This window comes from Protomyctophum parallelum (genome assembly GCF_964188405.1).
Source record: "Protomyctophum parallelum genome assembly, chromosome: 1".
NCBI lineage: Eukaryota > Metazoa > Chordata > Actinopteri > Myctophiformes > Myctophidae > Protomyctophum > Protomyctophum parallelum.
In genome coordinates this window covers 97,172,136-97,196,806 of record NC_139697.1, presented here as the reverse complement: position 1 = coordinate 97,196,806, position 24,671 = coordinate 97,172,136, and the positions used below count along the sequence as shown (strand labels likewise).

At 45.7% G+C, this 24,671-nt stretch overlaps 1 protein-coding gene across 1 annotated transcript in view; it reads left to right on the top strand.

Annotated features, from left to right (window-relative positions):
• LOC310866868 (voltage-gated potassium channel subunit beta-2-like) overlaps nucleotides 1-24,671 on the top strand; it is a gene marked incomplete at both ends in the record, with an annotated part of 126,694 nt that overhangs the window by 37,012 nt on the left and 65,011 nt on the right. Inside the window, 2 exon segments of the mRNA XM_083776648.1 lie at nucleotides 20,891-20,934; nucleotides 22,734-22,771. Of these exon segments, the coding sequence (XP_083632774.1) occupies nucleotides 20,891-20,934; nucleotides 22,734-22,771 (82 nt within the window).

The window sequence follows — 24,671 nt, the reverse complement described above, 5'->3', positions numbered from 1 at the left end:
ATTGGATTTTTTTGAATTTTAGTTTTTTCATTTCATATCAAAGCAGGGAATCATAGCTTCAAATTGACATATTGGTTGTTCAGTTTGACCCACCAGTTTTGGAGATATGGCTTATAGAGTAATTAATGTCTTGCAGAAAACAGCGAGTTGAGAAAACAGGCTTGAAAGGTTCACTTCTGTGGTCTCTAACATTACAATAGCTTTTTTCATATTTATGTCAATTTCAGCTTTGACACTTATTTCAGACATGCTCTAGTATGTGAAGAGTCTGCCTGTGCTATTAACTCATTTTGAAAAAACAAAAAAAGGTTTTTCGCTGGAATGTGCGCGATGGCAATCTCTCAGTCAAATCTGGTCACATATATACCACCATATATATATGCACCATAGAAATGGGCACCCCAATGCCTCAGCAAGCATCAAGGGTTGGATTGGGGGTATTACGTTCCTCTGACATACAGTACTATAGCGTCATGTCCAGGGGGTGTACTTAAGCAATATTACACGAGAGGGTGTGGGTTAACGTGATTATTGCCACGACAGTGATGCGGTCAGGAACGAGACGAAGTCGAGTTCCGCAAGCATCACTGAAGTCACTATTGCACAGTGCGCTCAATGCGCTATTTCCGAACGGGCTTAAAACCCGAGAGACTGCATTATGGGTCATGTTAACACTGCATTCCCCATTCATTCCCAGAAAGCAAATGAAAAAGCAGTCAAAATTAAAGTGAACGATTATCTCCGCAACCCAAGAAAGGGGTTGTCCCTATTTTAGCATTGGAAAAAACGATTTACCCGCTCCAACTGTATACTTGTTATACCATATTATATTTATTGGCTACTTCGGTATGAATTTATTTGACAAAAATGTTGTATCATGTTGAATCAAACTTGTTAAATAGTTTATTTCCCCTCTCTCTCTCTCTCTCTCTCTCTCTCTCTCTCTCTCTGCGCAATCTCTCTCTCTCTCTGCGCAATGTTGCTGCTCAGTTGCGGTGAGAGCGCTGAATATTTACCAAAGAAAATGTTCCTAAATCTGTGACATTTTACCGATTCCGTCCAATTAGGTTAGATAGGCTGAAACCCCTCCTATTTAAATAAACGGAGAGCGGCGTTTAATCTATATTAATCCATTTCACCACTAATATGACTGTAAAATCCGGGATTCGAACTCGGGAGCTACAAAAAGAAGTACGCTTAAATCGAAAGCACTGACCACTCGGCTACGACGACGCCTTAACATAAAGACAGAGGGCATGGTAGATATAAAGCACAATGGTTGTGATCATGTTAAAAAAAAAATCGTTCCTGTGTTGTGTTGTATAGAACAACACAAGAACGCTGGTGGAATAAATGTATTTTTCACGTCACGTCATTAACAACTATTAGTGTTATCTTACATGTTTCTACAACTTGTAGAATATATTATTATTATTAGTTGTTAATGACGTGACGTGACGTAATAAAAAGACCAACCACCAAAGTCATTATCTCTCTCTCTCTCTCTCTCTCTCTCTCTCTCTCTCTCTCTGTCTCTCTGTCTCTCTCTGTTGACGCTTTCAATTCAAAGGGCTTTAATGGCATGAGAAAACATACTTACATTTCAGTGGTCTCAGATTTTTATATAGCTCTCTACTCCCCCTAGTGGACATAATATATACATTGTGAAATGCGCAGATCACGCAGTCCTCTCCAAAATGAATGAGACGGAATCAATGGCAGACAACTGTATGTATAGCATGCAGCTGTCTCCGTTATCTCAGGTGGAGTCATAATCCTCTGTATATACTGTAGTGTATAGCATGCAGCGGTCTCGCTTATCTCAGGTGGAGTAAGTGCAGGTGTCAGCAGTGCACGGGTTAACCCGTTCTGGACGGGAACTGCTTTTGGTGTTTTTAAGCATTATTATGTACTTTAGCTATTGAAAAAATAGCAGATCGAGTGCCGCGCTACGAGCTCGTAGATCTGCTATTTTCGTGAAGAATAAGAATCGTGAAAATTTGGCACAAATCTTTGAATGTATATTCTTTCAGAGCGAACGGTTTTAACTCAAATCTTTGCTTCGATTTTACATATTTTCAGATGGGGGTCCGCGGCCGAATACAGATAATTCTGGGGGTCCTTGACGTGAAAAAGGTTGAGCACCACTGACTCAATTAGAAACAGTGTTTTCAGTAAACTGTTTTTCTTAGAATGGGAGGTCTAAATGGGTTAAAATGCTGACGGTAGGGAGCTAGCTATCTCTGTCGTATAATGATGCTGTGGAGCTGTCAGCTCCCTGTAATCACCTCACCTGGCTTCTCATCGCTCTGCTTCTGTCACCTGGAAACCGTGTGCAGAACAAGTACAGTATATGTCTAGCATCGTTACTGTCCAGGAAAACAGTAAATGCACACCGTGTAGGATGGATCCACTGTCATTCTTCTTATGAATGAAGTCACAGAGCTCTCGTTAACTCATTTCAACTGTGTGGCCAGCCAAGATTCCACAACGACCTCCTTCACATGGAGAAGCACTGAATGAACCACATTCTGATTACACTTTGATATGGCTCACATTTTTAATCACATGGACCTACGGTATACGTTTTGTCAGGGATGTGTACGCCGAACGCCGCCCCCGTCACCTGACATGACCATCTGACAGCCTAAAGGGCCTTGCAAACGTGAAGCAAGGAACGCAGGCGTTGTTGCCTGGATCAACAGTCTAGTTTTAGTTGACTAAATATCATAGGATTTTAGTCGACTAAATGTATACTGTTTATTTAGTCGACTAAACTAAGATATATTTTGGCCGGCCTTGATGCTGTCGTAATAATGACTGATCTTATGCGTCGCAGCGCGACACGTTGTGAGCTTGTAGATCAGCTATTTTCAGCATGCTACAAAGTGTAAAATGACTGGGTCTCTTGTCCACTAGTCCCTTCCTAACATTTTAGTCTAGTTTTTTATTTGCTGACGAAATTGTTTAGTCTCGGTTTTAATTTGGTTTCCATTTAGTTTTCGTCAGTGAAAAAAAGGTAGTCGACGGACATTCTTCGTCATAGTATTAGTCGACAAAATCAACCCTCGCACCCCCCCCCCCCCCCCCTTCCCCCTTTCCTTGCAATGCTGGATTATCGTGGAATATTCTGGATCAATCAATAATCGATGAGGCAATATATAGGAGTCGAGACGGTATCCTCTCAGGTGGTGATGTTTATGCTTTATGTAACATGATATATCATGTGGTGTATCATGGTGGGTAGGAGTACAATAACACTGACCTCAGGTCAGTGCTGCGGGCGTTCCAGAGTGTAGAGTAGGAGAGTATAGCGACATGCTTTGATCTCGCTGCAAAGCGGGTTCCTATATGGGCTATAGTTACAAACATTGCTCCTATGGCTGGAACTATCCCATTGAGATAGAATGAGCACTGGGAGTCAACGCTATAGTGTCGCTCGCCACTCTCTTACTAGATTACTCTGGGTGGTTCTGCCATGAAGCAACGCCTAGGGCAGAGAATCATAGTTAACACTGTGGCTGCTTCCATGCGGTCTCACGTTGCCAGTTGTTGCCTCTCGCAATTTACAAATGCTTCCGTCATACAGTCGTGAGCAACGGATGCTCTATCATGTGGAAGTGGAGCCACTTACACTCTAGCTCCTCACCACTCGCCCTATACACACTTCCACTCTAGCTCCTCACCACTCGCCCTATACACACTTCCACTCTAGCTCCTCACCACTCGCCCTATACACACTTCCACTCTAGCTCCTCACCACTCGTCCTATACACACTTCCACTCTAGCTCCTCTCCACTCGCCCTACACACACTTACACTCTAGCTCCTCACCACTCGCCCTATACACACTTCCACTCTAGCTCCTCACCACTCGCCCTATACACACTTCCACTCTAGCTCCTCACCACTCGCCCTACACACACTTCCACTCTAGCTCCTCACCAATTGCCCTATACACACTTCCACTCTAGCTCCTCACCACTCGCCCTATACACACTTCCACTCTAGCTCCTCACCACTCGCCCTATACACACTTCCACTCTAGCTCCTCACCACTCGCCCTATACACACTTCCACTCTAGCTCCTCACCACTCGCCCTATACACACTTCCACTCTAGCTCCTCACCACTCGCCCCTACACACACTTCCACTCTAGCTCCTCACCACTCGCCCTATACACACTTCCACTCTAGCTCCTCACCAATCGCCCTATACACACTTCCACTCTAGCTCCTCACCACTCGCCCCTACACACACTTCCACTCTAGCTCCTCACCACTCGCCCTATACACACTTCCACTCTAGCTCCTCACCACTCGCCCTACACACACTTCCACTCTAGCTCCTCACCACTCGCCCTATACACACTTCCACTCTAGCTCCTCACCACTCGCCCTATACACACTTCCACTCTAGCTCCTCACCACTCGCCCTACACACACTTCCACTCTAGCTCCTCACCACTCGCCCTATACACACTTCCACTCTAGCTCCTCACCACTCGCCCTATACACACTTCCACTCTAGCTCCTCACCACTCGCCCTATACACACCTCCACTCTAGCTCCTCACCACTCGCCCTATACACACTTCCACTCTAGCTCCTCACCACTCGCCCTATACACACTTCCACTCTAGCTCCTCACCACTCGCCCTATACACACTTCCACTCTAGCTCCTCACCACTCGCCCTATACACACTTCCACTCTAGCTCCTCACCACTCGCCCTACACACACTTACACTCTAGCTCCTCACCACTCGCCCTATACACACTTCCACTCTAGCTCCTCACCACTCGCCCTATACACACTTCCACTCTAGCTCCTCACCACTCGTCCTATACACACTTCCACTCTAGCTCCTCACCACTCGCCCTATACACACTTCCACTCTAGCTCCTCACCACTCGCCCTACACACACTTCTACTCTAGCTCCTCACCACTCGTCCTATACACACTTCCACTCTAGCTCCTCACCACTCGTCCTATACACACTTCCACTCTAGCTCCTCACCACTCGCCCTATACACACTTCCACTCTAGCTCCTCACCACTCGCCCTATACACACTTCTACTCTAGCTCCTCACCACTCGCCCTATACACACTTACACTCTAGCTCCTCACCACTCGTCCTATACACACTTCCACTCTAGCTCCTCACCACTCGCCCTATACACACTTACACTCTAGCTCCTCACCACTCGTCCTATACACACTTCTACTCTAGCTCCTCACCACTCGCCCTATACACACTTACACTCTAGCTCCTCACCACTCGCCCTATACACACTTACACTCTAGCTCCTCACCACTCGTCCTATACACACTTCTACTCTAGCTCCTCACCACTCGCCCTATACACACTTACACTCTAGCTCCTCACCACTCGCCCTACACACACTTCTACTCTAGCTCCTCACCACTCGCCCTATACACACTTACACTCTAGCTCCTCACCACTCGCCCTACACACACTTCTACTCTAGCTCCTCACCACTCGCCCTATACACACTTACACTCTAGCTCCTCACCACTCGCCCTACACACACTTCCACTCTAGCTCCTCACCACTCGCCCTATACACACTTACACTCTAGCTCCTCACCACTCGCCCTACACACACTTCTACTCTAGCTCCTCACCACTCGCCCTATACACACTTCCACTCTAGCTCCTCACCACTCGCCCTATACACACTTACACTCTAGCTCCTCACCACTCGCCCTATACACACTTCCACTCTAGCTCCTCACCACTCGTCCTATACACACTTCCACTCTAGCTCCTCACCACTCGCCCTATACACACCTCCACTCTAGCTCCTCACCACTCGCCCTATACACACTTCCACTATAGCTCCTCACCACTCGCCCTATACACACTTCCACTCTAGCTCCTCACCACTCGCCCTATACACACTTCCACTCTAGCTCCTCACCACTCGTCCTATACACACTTCCACTCTAGCTCCTCACCACTCGCCCTATACACACTTCCACTCTAGCTCCTCACCACTCGCCCTATACACACTTACACTCTAGCTCCAAACTGGTGAGGAGTGGTGAGGAGCTAGAGTGGAAGTGTGTGTAGGGCGAGTGGTGAGGAGCTAGAGTGGAAGTGTGTGTAGGGCGAGTGGTCGAGGAGCTAGTTTCAAAAAGGGCCTGTGACATGTATAGAGCTAAATCCGGCGAATCACCGCTGTAAGGAGATGTATAGAGCTCTCCCTGCAGCCAGGTTGGGAGAGCAGAGAGCAGCACATAGGGAGAGAGAGCAGAGAGCAGCACATAGGGAGAGAGCAGAGAGCATAGGGAGAGCAGCAGCTTCGTGTCTCACACACACACACACACACACACACACACACACACACACACACACACACACACAACCCCCCCCCCCCCCCCCCTCCCCACCCGCGGCAGCAATTACAGCCTGTCTCAACCAAGACACGACATCTCACTTCGTCCAGTCCATTCACTGTTTTGTCATCCAAACAAAAAAATCCACATGTCAGAATTAAGAGCGTTGGTTCATTCATACCAACCAATCAGAATAGTACAGTATAGGAAAGCAGATGACGTTGTTGTTGTCAATCATGAGGCTATGGCTATACCCGGTTGCTAACCAAACAATTACACAGTCTGAGTCAACGATCGCTACTAGCGTGTGAACAAAAGCGGTAAAATATGTCGGATGATGATGTTTATAAAACCTGTCGTCTCTGTAAAGAAACTATTTATCATATACAGTAGGTCGCTTTAATAGCCAGATTGTTACGGTCGCGAGTCACCGCAGTGGGGGGGCAGCCATGTGTGTTGTTTGGCGCTGTTGAGTGACGGGGCTGATGGCCAATCAGCTTGCTGCGATCAGATTTTCGATGGATACCGACACCGCCATAGGCCGAGTCACCAGACCTGAATCGACAGCCTGCAGGACATATTTTTTGAATGGTATAGCGATTCAGGGCTGGAACCACCAGGCTAGGTCTGGTCCAGAGACGCTTGACAAACCACTGGCGTCAGAGACGTGCACACAAAGACATCAAAGCCCCCTGCCCTTTTACCCGTCTGTAAAACAACTGCCCTTTTACCCGTCTGTAAAACAACTGCCCTTTTACCCGTCTGTAAAACAACTGCCCTTTTACCCGTCTGTAAAACAACTGCCCTTTTACCCGTCTGTAAAACAACTGCCCTTTTACCCGTCTGTAAAACAACTGCCCTTTTACCCGTCTGTAAAACAACTGCCCTTTTACCCGTCTGTAAAACAACTGCCCTTTTACCCGTCTGTAAAACAACTGCCCTTTTACCCGTCTGTAAAACAACTGCCCTCTCCAGACCACGAATGCAGCGTTTACTACATGGTGAAAGAAACGCAAAATGCCACTCCTTTCCTTTCCATGCCATGCCGGAAGGAAGGCAGCATTCAGGAGAATTGCTTTTCTTTCGAAGTCTCCTGAACATGGAACACGGCATTTTGCGTTGAACAAATTTGTTTCAAAATCCATGTCGTTACACCTGCATCCAGAGATGGGCAGTATTTGAAATACATGTATTTGAAATACATGTATTTGAAATACTTTTTTTGTAATTTGTATTTCGCTGAGATGGAAGAAATTAGATGTATTTTGTATTTAAATACATTTTTTGACCCAGTATTTGTATTTTGTATCAAAATACATTTTCAATATATTTTGCCCATCAGAGATGGGCAGTATTTGAAATACATGTATTTGAAATACTTTTTTGTATTTTGTAATTTGTATTTCGATGGGGATGGAAGATGTATTTTGTATTTTGTATTTAAATACATTTTTTGACCCAGTATTTGTATTTTGTATCAAAATACATTTTCAATATATTTTGCCCATCAGAGATGGGCAGTATTTGAAATACATGTATTTGAAATACTTTTTTGTATTTTGTAATTTGTATTTCGATGGGGATGGAAGATGTATTTTGTATTTAGATACATTTTTTGACCCAGTATTTGTATTTTGTATCAAAATAAATTTTCAATGTATTTTGCCCATCTCTGCCTGCATCTCCAGTACACAGAGAGTGCTGGGTTGCGCCCCCGAAAATAGCCGATCTACAAGCTCTCAACGCGTCGCGCTGTGACGCGCTTGTAGATCTGCTATTCTTCGTCCAAAAGCGCCCTCTTACAGGATTTCAGCCCTCTAACACTCTCTGCCCATGCCTGACTGGCGTATACATACAGCTGTACTGTAACACAGCCAGAGAGAGACAGAGAGAGAGAGAGAGAGAGAGAGAGGGGAACGGCATCTGTGTGCTGCTGCTGTTAGTGCGTTGATGTGCAGCCCTAGCATGGCCGTTTGTTCCACGTGCTCATCCATGCGTGCCGTGCTCGTTGTAATGCAGATTTGTGGCTATTTGTGAGTGGAATCCCCTCGGAGCGTTCTGAATATTTATTACGCGCAGGACACGGACCAGCATGCTGACATGTACGCTCTGCTCCGCTCGCTGCGTGCGCTCGCCTGGCCTGGCCTGGCCTGGGCTGGGCGCCGGCTTCGTTACCTTCCAACGTTGCCTCGATCGTTCGCTCTTCTCAACCACATCAACACGGCCCGGCGAATCCATGTCACTTTTAATGTAGGCCACATGAGTGTGTGCGTGCGTGCGTGCGTGTGTGCGTACTATAATTGTGAGGACCATAAATGTGAGCCCAATATAGCGCTCACGGTTTAAAACGCCCTACATTTTTAAGAAAGGCATTCATAAAATCGTCGTCCTAAAAGGTTAATGTCCTCACGAGTATAGCAATGCAACGTGCGTGTGTGCGTGCATGTGCAATTACTCTAGTTTTGACTTGTGAGGGTCAAATCTATAGTAGGATTATAAATAAGACATATTACCATTGATGGTAATTATTGATGTCATCATTAATGTTTCATGGTTCAAAAAAGAGAAAAAAAAATATATATATATATATAATTTTTGTCTAATTCATTCAGATTGAGGTTGGGGTTATAGGCTTATATCTACATTCAGGGGTCTGGTTTACACCAGTGGTTTCCAACCAGTGGTCCGCGGACCACCAGTGGTCCTTGAGGGGGTTGACGGTGGTCCCCATGCTAAATGATGGAGAGTTGGTGTAACCAAATGGACCCTTATAGGTCTTTAACTCTTGAGAGCGTGACATGAAACCAAATGGACGAGTAACCTAATTATTAAACATCTGCGATACTTAGTTTTACAACAAGTCAACAGACTTTTAGAATGTAGAAGAATTGTTATTTTGATAAACGTTTACCCGTTATCAGTCCTATATATGGTACCAGTGCCACATCAATAATAACCCATTCTGAACGGGCACCCATTTTGGTGTCAGCATCATGTTATGCTTTAGCTATTGAAAAAAAGCAGATCTACAAGCTCATATCGCGCCACCGAGTGGCGCGATACGAGCTTGTAGGTCTGCTATTTTTGAATAATGGAAGAACGACAGTGTGTGTCCAGTGGAAACCTCGTATGAATCTGATCTCAGGTCAGAATGGGATAATAAACCACTGAAGTGTAGACAAGTGACAAGTGTCTTATCCAACGGTATCAAAATATTCTTTCGTTTGGGTCTGAGAGGCTAAATGCGGTCAAACGGCGTTCCGTGGCTCAAAAGCAGAATAAATAATGGAGCTTGTCCTGAAAAAGGTTGAGAAGCACTGGCTCGTAGGATCGACTCATATAATTCACACCTAGTTCACACTCTGTTGCGTCGCCAGTGTTGTGCGCCAGAAATAGATACGCTTTTATAGAGTGGCTATTTTTGGCTTTAGAGGCTCAGGGTGGGAAAAAAAAGAAGAGAAAAAAAAAAGAATGACATTCATATATATATATATATATATAGTCTGCATACAATATTGATATGCTGGTGAGTAGTGTAATACATGCCGTATACGTGCATGTTACATTTGCACAAAATGTTGAAAATGTCTGTCATACAATTGGCATCCTTAAAACGTTGAGGTCCTCACGTTGTCACTGTGTGTGTGTGTGTGTGTGTGCGTGTGTGTGTGTGTGCGTGTGTGTGTGTGTGTGTGTGTGTGTGCGTGTGTGTGTGTGTGTGTGTGTGTGTGTGAGGGTGTGTGTGCGTGTGTGTGTGCGTGCGTGCGTGCGTGTGTGTGTGTCTAAGCAGACTGCAGCAATGCTGCAGTAAGTGAGAAGCAGTGTGTTGGGGCGAGGGAGGTATATATACTTGTCACAGAGAGAGAGAGAGAGAGAGAGAGAGAGAGAGAGAGAATTTTCAAACAGGTTGGGGTCATATACAAGACCCTACATGGTCTGTGACAGCCCCCCCTAAGCAATTGAAGCATATTGGCGTGGTTAACGGTGGTGATATTGAAGCATATTGGCGTGGTTAAAGGTGGTGATATTGAAACATATTTGGCATGGTTAACGGTGGTGATATTGAAGCATATTGGCGTGGTTAACACAATTTTTACATACGACGCCTCAGGCCGTCTTAAGGATTCGAAACCGAGAGGTGCCTTGGACGTCTGTGGACGTCCTAGCGCATCCTCAATGATACGGGGCGAGATAAGAATATTCAGAATTTTTCCTATAATTTCTTTGGTCCGTTCGCTTTTCACTTGCCGTATGCTAACGCTCTGCAATTATTAGCTTGACTCACATGTTAGCGCGGCGGAAAGAATGACTCGTATCTCCTAATCCAGGGCACTCTCCGTGGTGATGAATGGATCGATATGCTGGCGCTTCATTTCTGCTCCTCATCCGTCTCTCCCGCAAAATATGAACGCTTTTTGGATCATACATCGTATAAATTAAAATGATCGGGGATGTGAGGTCAACTCTGTAAAGTCAACTTTTTTTAGGAAAGGGTTTCAGAGTAAAAGCGATCAGACAACTCCGGCACCCCAGAGCTCCTATTTTGAAGCACTTCTTCCGGCACTAAATGTGTGGTGGTGATATTGATCAGGAGCGGTAGGCGTGTACGAGGCCCATCACAGACTCGGACGCACATGTCAGGGCTCAAGGCTGATGCTGTGTGTATAGACTCGGCGACCGTTCGAGTTGAATACCGATCACCGTCACAGAATAAATACAATAAATACATATACATTTCTAAAGCGCTTTTATCCTATATCGCTTCACGTAGATTGTGCATTACATTCACCCAACACATTCACACACCGATGGCGGCGGAAAACCATGCTAGGCGCGGACCTGCACGTTCAGGAGCAATTAGGGGTTCAGAGTCTTGCTCAAGGACACTTGGACACTAACTGTGAGGGAGCACACGCAGGGATCGAACCGGGGAACCTCACGGTTGCCATCCGGCCGCTCCACCCCTGAGCCACTGCTGAATATAGAAATAATACGTCCCCAAAACCTCCCAGTGATAATGTAAAAAATTAATTTAACTAACTGAATAAATGAAACAACGCAGGGTTGTATCGACGTGTTTGGTTTGCAATCTGGACACGTTAACGTACATTTACAAAGAAAAGAAAAAAAAGAACACCCACCCACATAATCTTTTGATTGTTGAGTATTCTCAGGTGGTTGCACACAGTACCACACAGCCATGCCAGGCTGCCTGTGAATCCTGACTCATTCCATGCTCTTCTATATACAGCGAACATCTTTTCATGTTGTCTTTATCACTGGCCAAAATAAAACTACAAACAAGCGCTGAACACGGTGGATCGCCCACGCTCATTTGAAAACACATGTCACAGGCAGCACAGTTCACACTATTTCTGCCTACAATATCGAGTTCTTTTTTTTCCCCTTCTTCTTCATGGCAAGCTAGAAAGAATACTTGTCTAGGTCCAGTTGCAAATTAGACAGACAGACAGACAGACAGACAGACAGACAAGACAAGACAAGACAGACAGACAGACAGACAGACAGACAGACAGACAGACAGACAGACAGACAGACAGACAGACAGACAGACAGACAGACAGACAGACAGACAGACAGACAGACAGACAGACAGACAGACAGACAGACAGACAGACAGACAGACAGACAGACATGTAGTACTGTTGTGTACAGCAAAACAAAAGGCAAAAACAAACCTAATCAATAAGCATGAACAATACAGAGCAACGTTAAACAGAGGTAAAAAAACAAATAAAAGTGTCCAATAAATTCTCCTTCATGGTGGTTCTTAAAGGAAGGTATAGGTAGGACAAGGGAGGAGTCACACTTGTTGCTGTCTGGTGGTACAGTACAGTATAGCAGGCACATTTTGGTGGCATTTAACAGTAGTACAAAACAAATTCATCCTCATGTTTGTGCCGAATCTGGGGGGGGAAGGGGGGGGGGATCAGTGGAGCTCCCTCTGGAGTTGTGCCTGTGGGCATCTCTCAGTAGTTTAAAGTAGTTTGACAGGCACATGGGCTCTGGTCCCTCGGGCATCTTCAAAGCCAGTCCTATATATATATATATATACTGTCATACTGTCATTCGCTGCCTTGCATCTACTGTTTTCATTGAATGTTTGCCCACCCACTCACCCAGAGAAACTATATTTTTCAAGCGTTGGTTTTGCCCAATTTATACTTGTTATAATCCAAATATCTATATATGCAAACATCACATTTACATGCTTGTATGTATAGACAGTATTGCGGCTATTTGGGGAAATGTTACAAAAGAAATCTGAATGTTTTGACAAATATAAATGACAAAATATAGATGTCAGGTTGAAAGTGGTTAAAATAGGAATGCACACACAAGCACGTTCACGCACATGCACGCACACACACGCACACACGCACACGCACACGCACACACTCGTGTGAGACAGGGGAATGTTCTAAGAGCATCAGACCGTACTCTCCATCTGTCCCCTCCCTCCCTCTCTCTCTCTCTCTCTCTCCCTCCCTCTCTCTCTCTCTCTCTCTCTCCCTCTCTCCCTCTCTCTCTCTCTCTCTCTCTCTCTCTCTCTCTCTCATTAGCGTTTAGCGCTAATGATGACGACTGAAAGGGGCTGATTTCCATCTCCTAAATGACAGAGAGCATCTCTTCAGAATGGATTCTGTGCACCGTGTTATGACTGGAACACACCCGCCACTCACCATGTGTCTCTTTGGTTCCCGCCTTACGGCAGTCATGGCGGCCAGTTCCCGCCGGATGTTGTGTGGCAGTTCAGACAGGTCCAGGCCGTACTGAATAACCGCTAGCTCGCACAGCGTCCTGAGACTAGGACTCAAGTATAAGACGTACGGCTCGTCCAGCTCACCTCCTGTGCACGGATCCACAAATACGATGACGCGATCTCCCACCATGCAACAGCACATCCAATCATGAATGCACGGGCCTTTCCCGTGGGGCTCGACCCGCCTCCAGGAGAAGGTCTCTGGGCTGAATATCCAGATTTGGTTATCTGAGAGCTGGTCTGTGCCTCCAAATATGTACAGCTCTCCATTGTAGGCAAAGGCTGAATGACCCCAGCGTCCTTCTGGAAGGAGCTGTGCAGAAGGTGTGTCCAGCCAGGCGTTGGCCTCTGTGTCAAACACTCCGAAGGTGTTGTCGTACCACCAACCCCCAAATACAAACATCTTTGTCCCGATGATGGTGGTAGAGTAAACTGATGAATGAGGTGGTGGAGTTCCTCTGGTGTTAATTAAAGACCAGATCATTGTGGTGGTGTCCAACTTGTACATGTTATTGGCCGACCAGGGCTTATATCCATGAATATACATGACATGGCCCAAGACACAGGCTGAGTGGAAGTGAAACACCTCTGGGACAGTCCCAGAAACCCTGGGTCTGAACCATTTGTGGGCGCCGACATCAAATGCATGAAGCATCTTGTCCCCGTTATACCCTCCCCAGATGTACACGATATCTCCTACCAGCACAGCTGTGTGGCCATGGCGCAGGGATGGACCCACGAGGTCAGGCAACTTCCTCCAGAGCAAAGACACTGTGTTGAAGACGTACACATGCATTGGACGGGCACGTGAACCTTTGTACCCGTCACCTCCAAAGGAGTACAGCTTGTTGCCCACGGCAACAGCATGATTACTGTATCTGTATACTGTAACTTCTTCTTCTTCCTCCTTGAAACGAACGCCCCACTGCAACATTTCTCACACCAGCAGCACTGTGGATTAAAGTGGATTCCTTCTGTCTCCTTCTGTAACGCGACACAGCTCTACTGTGGATTAAAGTGGATTCCTTCTGTCTCCTTCTGTAACACGACACAGTTCTACTGTGGTTTGAAGTGGATTCCTTCTGTCTCCTTCTGTAACACAACACAGTTCTACTGTGGTTTGAAGTGGATTCCTTCTGTCTCCTTCTGTAACACAACACAGTTCTACTGTGGTTTGAAGTGGATTCCTTCTGTCTCCTTCTGTGACACAACACAGTTCTACTGTGGATTAAAGTGGATTCCTTCTGTCTCCTTCTGTGACACAACACAGTTCTACTGTGGATTAAAGTGGATTCCTTCTGTCTCCTTCTGTAACACAACACAGTTCTACTGTGGATTAAAGTGGATTCCTTCTGTCTCCTTCTGTAACACAACACAGTTCTACTGTGGATTAAAGTGGATTCCTTCTGTAACACAACACAGTTCTACTGTGGATTAAAGTGGTTTTCTTCTGTCTCCTTCTGTAACACAACACAGTTCTACTGTGGATTAAAATGGATTCCTTCTGTCTCCTTCTGTAACACGACACAGTTCTACTGTGGATTAAAGTGGATTCCTTCTGTAACACGACACAGTTCTACTGTGGATTAAAGTGGTTTTCTTCTGATCTGCTTCAGTAACACGATGCCGTTCTACCGTGCGTGCGATCGGTCACATGGCCACAGCGGCACAAGCGTCATGGACAGTTCGGCCAATCAGTGTAGATTGTTCTCCCATATATGGGGAAAGTTATCACCACATTAGCATAGCCTGAAGGTACCCATGAGCTAGCCCCTCTTCACTCTGATTGGTTAGGAAAATACAAGGCGCACTCCCAGTCCTTTATGCCACATTTGCTGACGTTGGCCACGTCTATATGGACCTTTAATGTTTGCTTTAACGTCATGTGGCATCCACAGTGGGCGCCCCTCACTTCACACGAGTGTGATTTTCTTTTAGCGATTGTTACCCTGAAGAAGGGAGTTGCATCTGCCGAAACATTGGTTTTCGAGGGGCGCTATAGCCCGTCCTATATACAGGTTTAATGTTTGTTTTTAGTTCAATGTTTGTCTTAAAAACGCCATTGACAATGAAGGGAAAATTATTATATACATATTGTCGCTCATTACGTCATATTGTCTCTTTATTGTTAATGGTGTTTAATGTTTGTGCTGGCACTGGTTTTTGTACATCATCACCTAAACAACATGACTTAGACTTTAATATATTAGCGCCCCTCACTTCACACAGGTGTGATTTTTTATTCTCTGCGTCCTATTCCAATTAATAAAGTATCGGCCACTTCGTCTTTTCCAGATTTTTACACATTTAGATTGTTTTAGCATCCTCCTGCAGTGTTAAAACTGATTGTTAACCCATTGGTGTTTTAAGCATTATGTTAAACTTTGAAAAATAGCAGATCTAACAAGCGCTACGAGCTTGTTAGATCTTGTAGATCTGCTATTTTTGAAAAATTGTGAAAACGTGTCACAAATCGAATCAAAGCGAACGTTTTTAACTCAAACATTTGCTCCTGGAAGGGGGGGGGGGGGTCCGTGGCCAAATACATATAATTCCAGGGGTCCTTGACATGGAAAAGGTTGAACCACTGACATAGAATCATAAGGTATTTCAGAAAACTGAACCACTGACTTAGGGCCGATTCATACTCCTATTTTAGAGCAGAATAAAAGTCGGTTCGGCGCTGTAAAGCCTACAATTTGACGTCATTTGAGGTTCGGGGGGGGGGGGGGGGGGCGGGTACCGTCCTAAAGTCGGCTCTTCGGTGCTACTGAGAATTTCTGACGAGCCGAAATCATTTCGGCACTACAGCGCCGGAACAGCGGTAAAATAGGAGTATGAATCGGCCCATAGAATCATAAGGTATTTCAGACATAGAATCATAAGGTATTTCAGAAAACGGTTAGGATTTTGAAGCCACTTTTCTTTTTAGAATCGTCCCCAGCTCTTCAATCATTGGTGCGAAAAGTTTAATTTGCATCTATCCAAACAACCCGGGGAATATATATATATATATATATATATATATATATATAATTTTCCCTCTGAAAGTGTGAGCCATGCAGGCCAGCGTAGCAGTGAATCACGGGTGTGATTCTTTTTTTTTAACACTATTTCAACAACCTGCTATATCCATATTTTAACACTATTTCAACCTGCTATATCCATATTTTGGGGCATGTTATTATGATGCAACATAATAAATGTTTGAGAATCAAAACATTTAAATGAGCTTGTGAAATGCAGCACAATAGAGAGCTTAATGTGGCAACGCATTCAATAGGCTTATATATATTTGGATTTACTCTTTTTTTTTTATATATTATGTGTGCTATCTCGTATTTTCAGCCGCCGTTCCGAGAATAAACCTCTCAGCGTACACACGTCTCCAGATGCGCTGAGCTGTCAGTATTTTATTCTGACAAAAGGTGTCTGTGAGACTGTGTCTTTTGATGTTTTGTTTTTGTTTTTCATAAATGAACGCCCTTGCCTGATCATATACAGTACATACCGTATAAAGCAAGGGGTGCCCACACTTTTTTGACTTGAGATCTACTTTTAACCCATTCTGAACGGGAACCCATTTTGGTGTCAGCATCATGTCATGCTTTAGCTATTGAAAAATAGCAGATCTACAAGCTCATATCGCGCCACCGAGTGGCGCGATACGAGGTAGATTACGCGATACGCGATTGTAGGTCTGCTATTTTTTTAAGAATCGAAGAACGACTGACATTTCTACAATCTGATCTCAGGTCAGAATGGGTTAATCAGACCAGTGTGTGTCCAGTGGAAACCCCGTATGAATCTGATCTCAGGTCAGAATGTGGCCTATACCATTGATGAGAATAGTTTTAATCTGTACCTGACGGGGCTTTGCAATAGCGCCGCTGGCGTCACATTATGACAAATGCACTTGGAATGGGAAATAGAGGGCGGAGAAATGGAATATAGGTACGGGGTTTCTTTTGTATTTCATGTTTAATGCTTCTGACGTCTGTGCAACAACAACACTCTTGAAAACTAAATATTGCATTGAGATGACAGGCCCCTTTTTGATGGCAATCAATTAATTCGTCTTCTTTTTTTTTTAGACCCAAGGACAATTCTAAAAATGTTTTCTAAATCCTGTGTGTCTGTCTGTGGTGCTTTTAACCTTTTCCATGTCAAGGACCCCCAGAATTATCTGTATTTGTTTGGGAAATAAACAGCAGGAAATATAACCCATTTTGGGACGGGAACCCCTTTTGGTGTTAGCATTATGTTATGCTTTAGCTATTGGAAAATAGCAGATCTACAAGCTCATAGCGCGCCACCGAGTGGCGCGATACGAGCTTGTAGGTCTGCTATTTTTGAAAAATCAACGACTGACATAGAAACATAGCTTTTCCAGGAAATGGGATAATATATGCTACCACACACACACACACACACACACACTCATGGTTACAACATTACTCATGAAACAACGGCGCACGAATGCTTACATATGCAGCATCTCTAAAAATAGATCGGTCCATGCAGGGCGAGAGAGAGAGAGAGAGAGAGAGAGAGAGAGAGAGAGAGAGAGAGAGAGAGAGAGAGAGAGAAGCTGGGGCTCGTCCGCCCGAGGATAAACGCTCTGACAGGCTGTCTCTTTCCATCGGGCTATTTGTGGTGGAGGCAGACAGACAGACAGACAGACAGACAGACAGACAGACAGACAGACAGACAGACAGACAGACAGACAGACAGACAGACAGACAGACAGACAGACAGACAGACAGACAGACAGACAGACAGACAGACAGACAGACAGACAGACAGACAGACAGACAGACAGACAGACAGACAGACAGACAGACAGACAGACAGACAGACAGACAGACAGACAGACAGATAGACCACATTTCCTAAAGGGATATTTCACTTTCAAACATGTCTTATGTGAACATGGCTCATGTTTGTGAACACCCCAGACAGTTTTTACGTCGCTTGATTCAGCATTTAGATATTTGATATTCAATTTCATCGAACACGCCCCATATTCCTACAAACCCATTGTAACTTCAGACGCCATTTTAACAATGATTAATTAATTGAAAACACTCGTCCTTGGTTCTGGACTCATACTGCCCTCCTAATAGGTGAGGGAGGGGCTGTGCTTTTTCCGATATAGATATATTTTTCCGATATATATATATATATATACATATATATATAAAATACGTATATACACACACACACACACACACACACACACACACACACACACACACACACACACACAGAGCAGAGCAGCTCTCCATTCGTGATGGTGTTCGGCCAGTAAATTCAGCCATCTGTTAATATAATAAATGTTCTTGCAGTGTGTCTGACGTTGCTTTCGTGGGTCTCTGCCTCGTACAGTATGAGACCCATTTGACGTTGGGGTCGAAGACTGATGGAGTAATGGACACTAATGGATGCTTTGCACTTCTATAGCTGAAGGCTTCTGCTGCAGTGACCACTGGGCATGTAACCATCCACTCAACTCACCATACCATTCCTATCACCATATGAGGTTCACCATACGATTTTTCACGATATTCAGAAAAATTACAGTTTTTTTTAATATAATTTATCTTCCCCCCCTGATATTTTTTATTTAACTACATTGCAAAAGAAGTAGCATTACTTTTGACAATGCAGAAACATAATTGACTTCCTTGATGAGCATCAACGACCATCATCACCTGGGCACAGTCACAGACACACACAGCTCCCCTCTACAGTCACAGACACACACAGCTCCCCTCTACAGTCACAGACACACACAGCTCCCCTCTACAGTCACAGACACACACAGCTCCCCTCTACAGTCACAGACACACACAGCTCCCCTCTACAGTCACAGACACACACAGCTCCCCTCTACAGTCACAGACACACACAGCTCCCCTCTACAGTCACAGACACACACAGCTCCCCTCTACAGTCACAGACACACACAGCTCCCCTCTACAGTCACAGACACACACAGTTCCCCTCTACAGTCACAGACACACACAGCTCCCCTCTACAGTCACAGACACACACACAGCTCCCCTCTACAGTCACAGACACATACAGCTCCCCTCTACAGTCACAGACACACACAGCTCCTCTCTACAGTCACAGACACACACAGCTCTCCTCTACAGTCACAGACACACACAGCTCCTCTCTACAGTCACAGACACACACAGCTCCCCTCTACAGTCACAGACACACACAGCTCCTCTCCACAGTCACAGACACACACAGCTCCCCTCTACAGTCAGACACACACAGCTCCCCTCTACAGTCACAGACACACACAGCTCCCCTCTACAGTCACAGACACACACAGCTCCCCTCTACAGTCACAGACACACACAGCTCCCCTCTACAGTCACAGACACACACACAGCTCCCCTCTACAGTCACAGACACACACAGCTCCCCTCTACAGTCACAGACACACACAGCTCCCCTCTACAGTCACAGACACACACAGCTCCCCTCTACAGTCACAGACACACACAGCTCCCCTCTACAGTCACAGACACACACAGCTCCTCTCTACAGTCACAGACACACACATCTCCCCTCTACAGTCACAGACACACACAGCTCCTCTCTACAGTCACAGACACACACAGCTCCTCTCTACAGTCACAGACACACACAGCTCCTCTCTACAGTGCTCTACTCCTGAAAGTGACTCTCATTTCTCTCCAAAAGCACTTGAATATGATGGAATATGACTAAGGCTCACATTTCACATCACACACTAACCCCATTTTTCTTTTTTAAATCAATGTTTTTATTTCAATGAATCGATTCATATCGTCGGGATTAATATCGATATATATCGTTATATACGATATATCGTTACATGCCTATAGTGACCACTACTATAGCCCCTGTAAGCTCTTCCTTCTGTTTGCCGATCATGAAACATTCATCTGTCTGGATAACCCGTGGTGGCATTTATGTTTTGGCAGCGGTCTCCGGTTCACCGCCTGCACCATTTAAGCCATTCTGAACGGGCACCCATTTTGGTGTTGGCATCATGTTATGCTTTAGCTATTGAAAAATAGCAGATCTACAAGCTCATATCGCGCCACCGAGTGGCGCGATACGAGCTTGTAGGTCTGCTATTTTTGAAAAAAATCGAAGAACGACTGACATTTTTTTAGAATCTGATCTCAGGTCAGAATGGGTTAATCAGACCAGTGTGTGTCCAGTGGAAACCTCGTATGAATCTGATCTCAGGTCAGAATGGATTAAGCAGCTATAATAGCGCCCTGCTCTGCTGTGCATATACTATCAGCGCTCTGTCCAGGGAGTCAACGTCTTATACCTTCCATTACAGGATTAGAGAGGGAAACCACGGAAAGGCTTAAGATTACACCAGTGTGTGTGTGTGTGTGTGTGTGTGGGGGGGGGGGGTACTCCTATGGAAAGGCTATATTATTTAATAGTTAGAGAAATTCAAAGTTTCAACAGTAGTATTAGTTGTTGTGAATTAGCAAACTGGACATTTGGACTGAATGTTTCCTTTATATCCTCGTGTCGGGCTTCTGTTTTTCACAGACGTTTTTATTCGTGTTGTTTCTTTCAACACGTTGTGCTTCACGAGTTCACCTTCCACCGCCGTCTGCCTTGACCTCTGACCTCTGTGTGCTTCACGAGGTCATGTCACAATTTGACATTTTAAATGTCCTCAACATTTCAATGTTCTTTTGTCCCCTCGTGCAGGAACCTTGGGAAGTCAGGCCTACGCGTGTCCTGCTTGGGGTTGGGTGAGTAGGCTAATATAAAACACAACTCTCTTTCTTTCTTTCTTTCTTTCTTTCTGATTTAGGGACGTAAAATAGGCAGTAGAAACATCAGCAATTGTTGACATGAAATATGAGGGTAATTACCGATCAGTAGTTCCATTTCGATAGCAATAGCAGCATACTATGGACCTACACAACCTATTAGAAACACTCGTATCATTGTTGTGGGGAAAAGGTCTATTGTCAAGAATAACACAATACACATATTCAGTTATTATGGCTCATGTTGTTCATTGTTCACAGTGTAGTCAGAACCTGACGCTGCCCAATTAGTCTCTGTAGCCAGACTGAAATAGAGGTAAGCAGCAGTCAGCTCAATTCAACGTAAGGGCTGCAACACAACAGCAGAGCAAACAGCAGCTAACAAGCAAGCAGCAAAAGAGCTACTTTTGGAAACCATTGCAGTCCTGATCGTACAGTCACAATATGAAGGAGGACTGTCCTAATAATCACACTACCAGAACCAGAACCATAATCAGAATAGAGCGTCACAGTCCCCCGCCCCCTCTCATGACGACGAGAGACCCGGAAAATATTTCCCCGTTATATTTTCCTCATAGACTTTTCAAAAAGTATTTATTTAAAGACGTTTACGCCGTGGACAAAGTCAACTCGAGTTGTGACAAATCATGACAATAAACACAATGTTTTGGGGCCAAACAAATAATTTGCAAGAAGAAAAAAACAAACAAAAAGTGTTGTAGCCTGCCTTATTTTTGTCTCCACCAGGCCGAAGGCATGGGGGGAGAGTATGTTTTGCACTCCGTCCGTCCGTCCGTGTGTGTGTGTCCGTGAGCAGCTAATCTCGGCCACCGTTAAACCCGGTCGATGCCAAATTTTGCACACAGACTCCCTGGATGCCAACGATGAACCTCTGCCCCAAACTTTCCAGAACGGCCTGTTATAGCGCCACCAGGAGGCCGCTTTGTGCAAAACAAGTTTTTGCACAGTACACCTACAGATTTTGTCCAAAATTCACGCAAATTGGTACACAGTCTCTCTAGAGCCATTCAACGAAACCGGTCTTTCAGAGTTTTTACTTTTGTTGCCCTTTTATCCAACCACCAGATGAAGGCAAGCTGCAATGTCCTACATTCCTATCCTGGTGGAGACCTGTGCCCAGAAGGGCACTTTTTCTAGTTTCTTCAATTTTGTCATAATTTGTCACAACTCGAGTTGGCTTTGTCCGCGGCGTAATTAAACTTCTTTAATTAAATAAATACTTTTTGAAAAGTCTATGAGGAAAAAGAACGGGGAATTATTTTCCGGGTCTCTCGTCTGGAGGAACGGGCCTGCGATGCTCTATCGGGTCGACGTGGTGTCTGGTTGCGATAGGATGGAGCATACTGTACATCACTCCACTTGCCTCCCACCTTGCCACAGACTACTCATAGCAAGTACTCTGCCTTGTGTCTGTCTTCACATATTGTACAGTTAATATAAAACACATTGTTCATATCAGGCACATTTCAGAGCCAGACCGCTCGAGCTTCTAAGGTGGCTGTAATTTGGTTGTACAATGCAGCTTGCACCTACACACACACATCAAGAAAAACATGAATAAAATATAACAACCCCTTCCCCGACGTGTACGTACGTACGCGCATGCACGTACGCGCACGCACGTATGCCGCGCGCACACACGCATGCACGCACACACACACACGACTACTACTTATGAAAGGTTACGCAAGAGGAGACGAGACTACCCCATTAGTGTTTAGGATGCTTGATGGGTGTGAGTGTTTTTCTGTCTTCAGGTACATGGGTGACATTTGGATCGCAGATCTCTGACGAGGTGAGCATTATTATTATTCACTTTCTACTACGTCTTGTCAAAAAAAGAGTTGCTTTCTTTAAAACAACGTCTATTCCCTGTTGCTCCATTTCCGTCACCGCTAAAGCCCTTATCCCTAACCTTTGCCTTTTTTTTTTTTTTACTATTTTGCCAAAGATTTTTGAATTGTTAAAATGACCAGTCTACAAGCTCACAACGTGTCAATGTGTAGATTGGCTTTAGTTGAACTGTTCAAAAATCTTTTTTCAAAATAGTAAAACAATGCAAAGAAGTTTAGGGATAAGGGGTTTAGCGGTGACGAAAATGGAACCCTTAAGTCTCATACGATTCCCAGAGGCTATACCTTCTAGTTCCAGAGATAGAGAGAGACAGAATAAAACAAATGCATTTTTTCACAAAGATCCAGAAAGACAAGAAAATAATACTTTTAAACAAACCACAACAAACCCCACAAGCTGACACAAAGCGAAAATGGCTATAATTAATCTTCAAGAGTAAATATTATGTTTTCCCATGCCAAAGAAATCCTCTCACAACAACAACAACAGGCTCCTCCTGTACTCTGTGGGCTTATAGTTGGTCCGCGGCCAAACGTAGCTATAATTACAGCCATAAAGCTAGTGATTCTGGACGTCTTCCAGACGGAGTGGGTCTTCCGAGGGCAACGCGCCCAGCAGAGAGAGAGAGAGGCCTGGGCACGCTGCATGGAGCGCTCCCTAACGCGCCCAGCAGAGAGAGAGAGAGGCCTGGGCACGCTGCACGGAGCGCTCCCCTAAGTGCGCCCAGCAGAGAGAGAGAGAGGCCTGGGCACGCTGCATGGAGCGCTCCCTAACGCGCCCAGCAGAGAGAGAGAGAGGTCTGGGCACGCTGCATGGAGCGCTCCCCTAAGAGGGCAGCGCGCCCAGCAGAGAGAGAGAGAGGCCTGGGCACGCTGCATGGAGCGCTCCCCTAAGAGGGCAACGCACCCAGCAGAGAGAGAGAGAGGTCTGGGCACGCTGCATGCAGCGCTCCCTAACGCGCCCAGCAGAGAGAGAGAGAGGTCTGGGCACGCTGCATGGAGCGCTCCCCTAAGAGGGCAGCGCGCCCAGCAGAGAGAGAGAGAGGCCTGGGCACGCTGCATGGAGCGCTCCCTAACGCGCCCAGCAGAGAGAGAGAGAGGTCTGGGCACGCTGCATGGAGCGCTCCCTAACGCGCCCAGCAGAGAGAGAGAGAGGTCTGGGCACGCTGCATGGAGCGCTCCCCTAAGTGCAATTTATTGGCACAACCATCCAGCATGCCCGTTCAGTGCCAGGATAAATTGCACTTAAGGGAGCGGGACCGTGTACACAACTTTCTGTCTTGTTTTATTACCGTGTTCCCTTTGGTCCAGACAGCCACCTGCTCTGGCCACTGGACTGAACCCTTTGGTCCAGACAGCCACCTGCTCTGGCCACTGGACTGAACCCTTTGGTCCAGACAGCCACCTGCTCTGACCACTGGACTGAACCCTTTGGTCCAGACAGCCACCTGCTCTGACCAATGGACTGAACCCTTTGGTCCAGACCAGCCACCTGCTCTGGCCACTGGACTGAACCCTTTGGTCCAGACAGCCACCTGCTCTGACCACTGGACTGAACCCTTTGGTCCAGACCAGCCACCTGCTCTGACCAATGGACTGAACCCTTTGGTCCAGACCAGCCACCTGCTCTGGCCACTGGACTGAACCCTTTGGTCCAGACAGCCACCTGCTCTGACCACTGGACTGAACCCTTTGGTCCAGACCAGCCACCTGCTCTGACCAATGGACTGAACCCTTTGGTCCAGACAGCCACCTGCTCTGACCACTGGACTGAACCCTTTGGTCCAGACAGCCACCTGCTCTGACCACTGGACTGAACCCTTTGGTCCAGACAGCCATCTG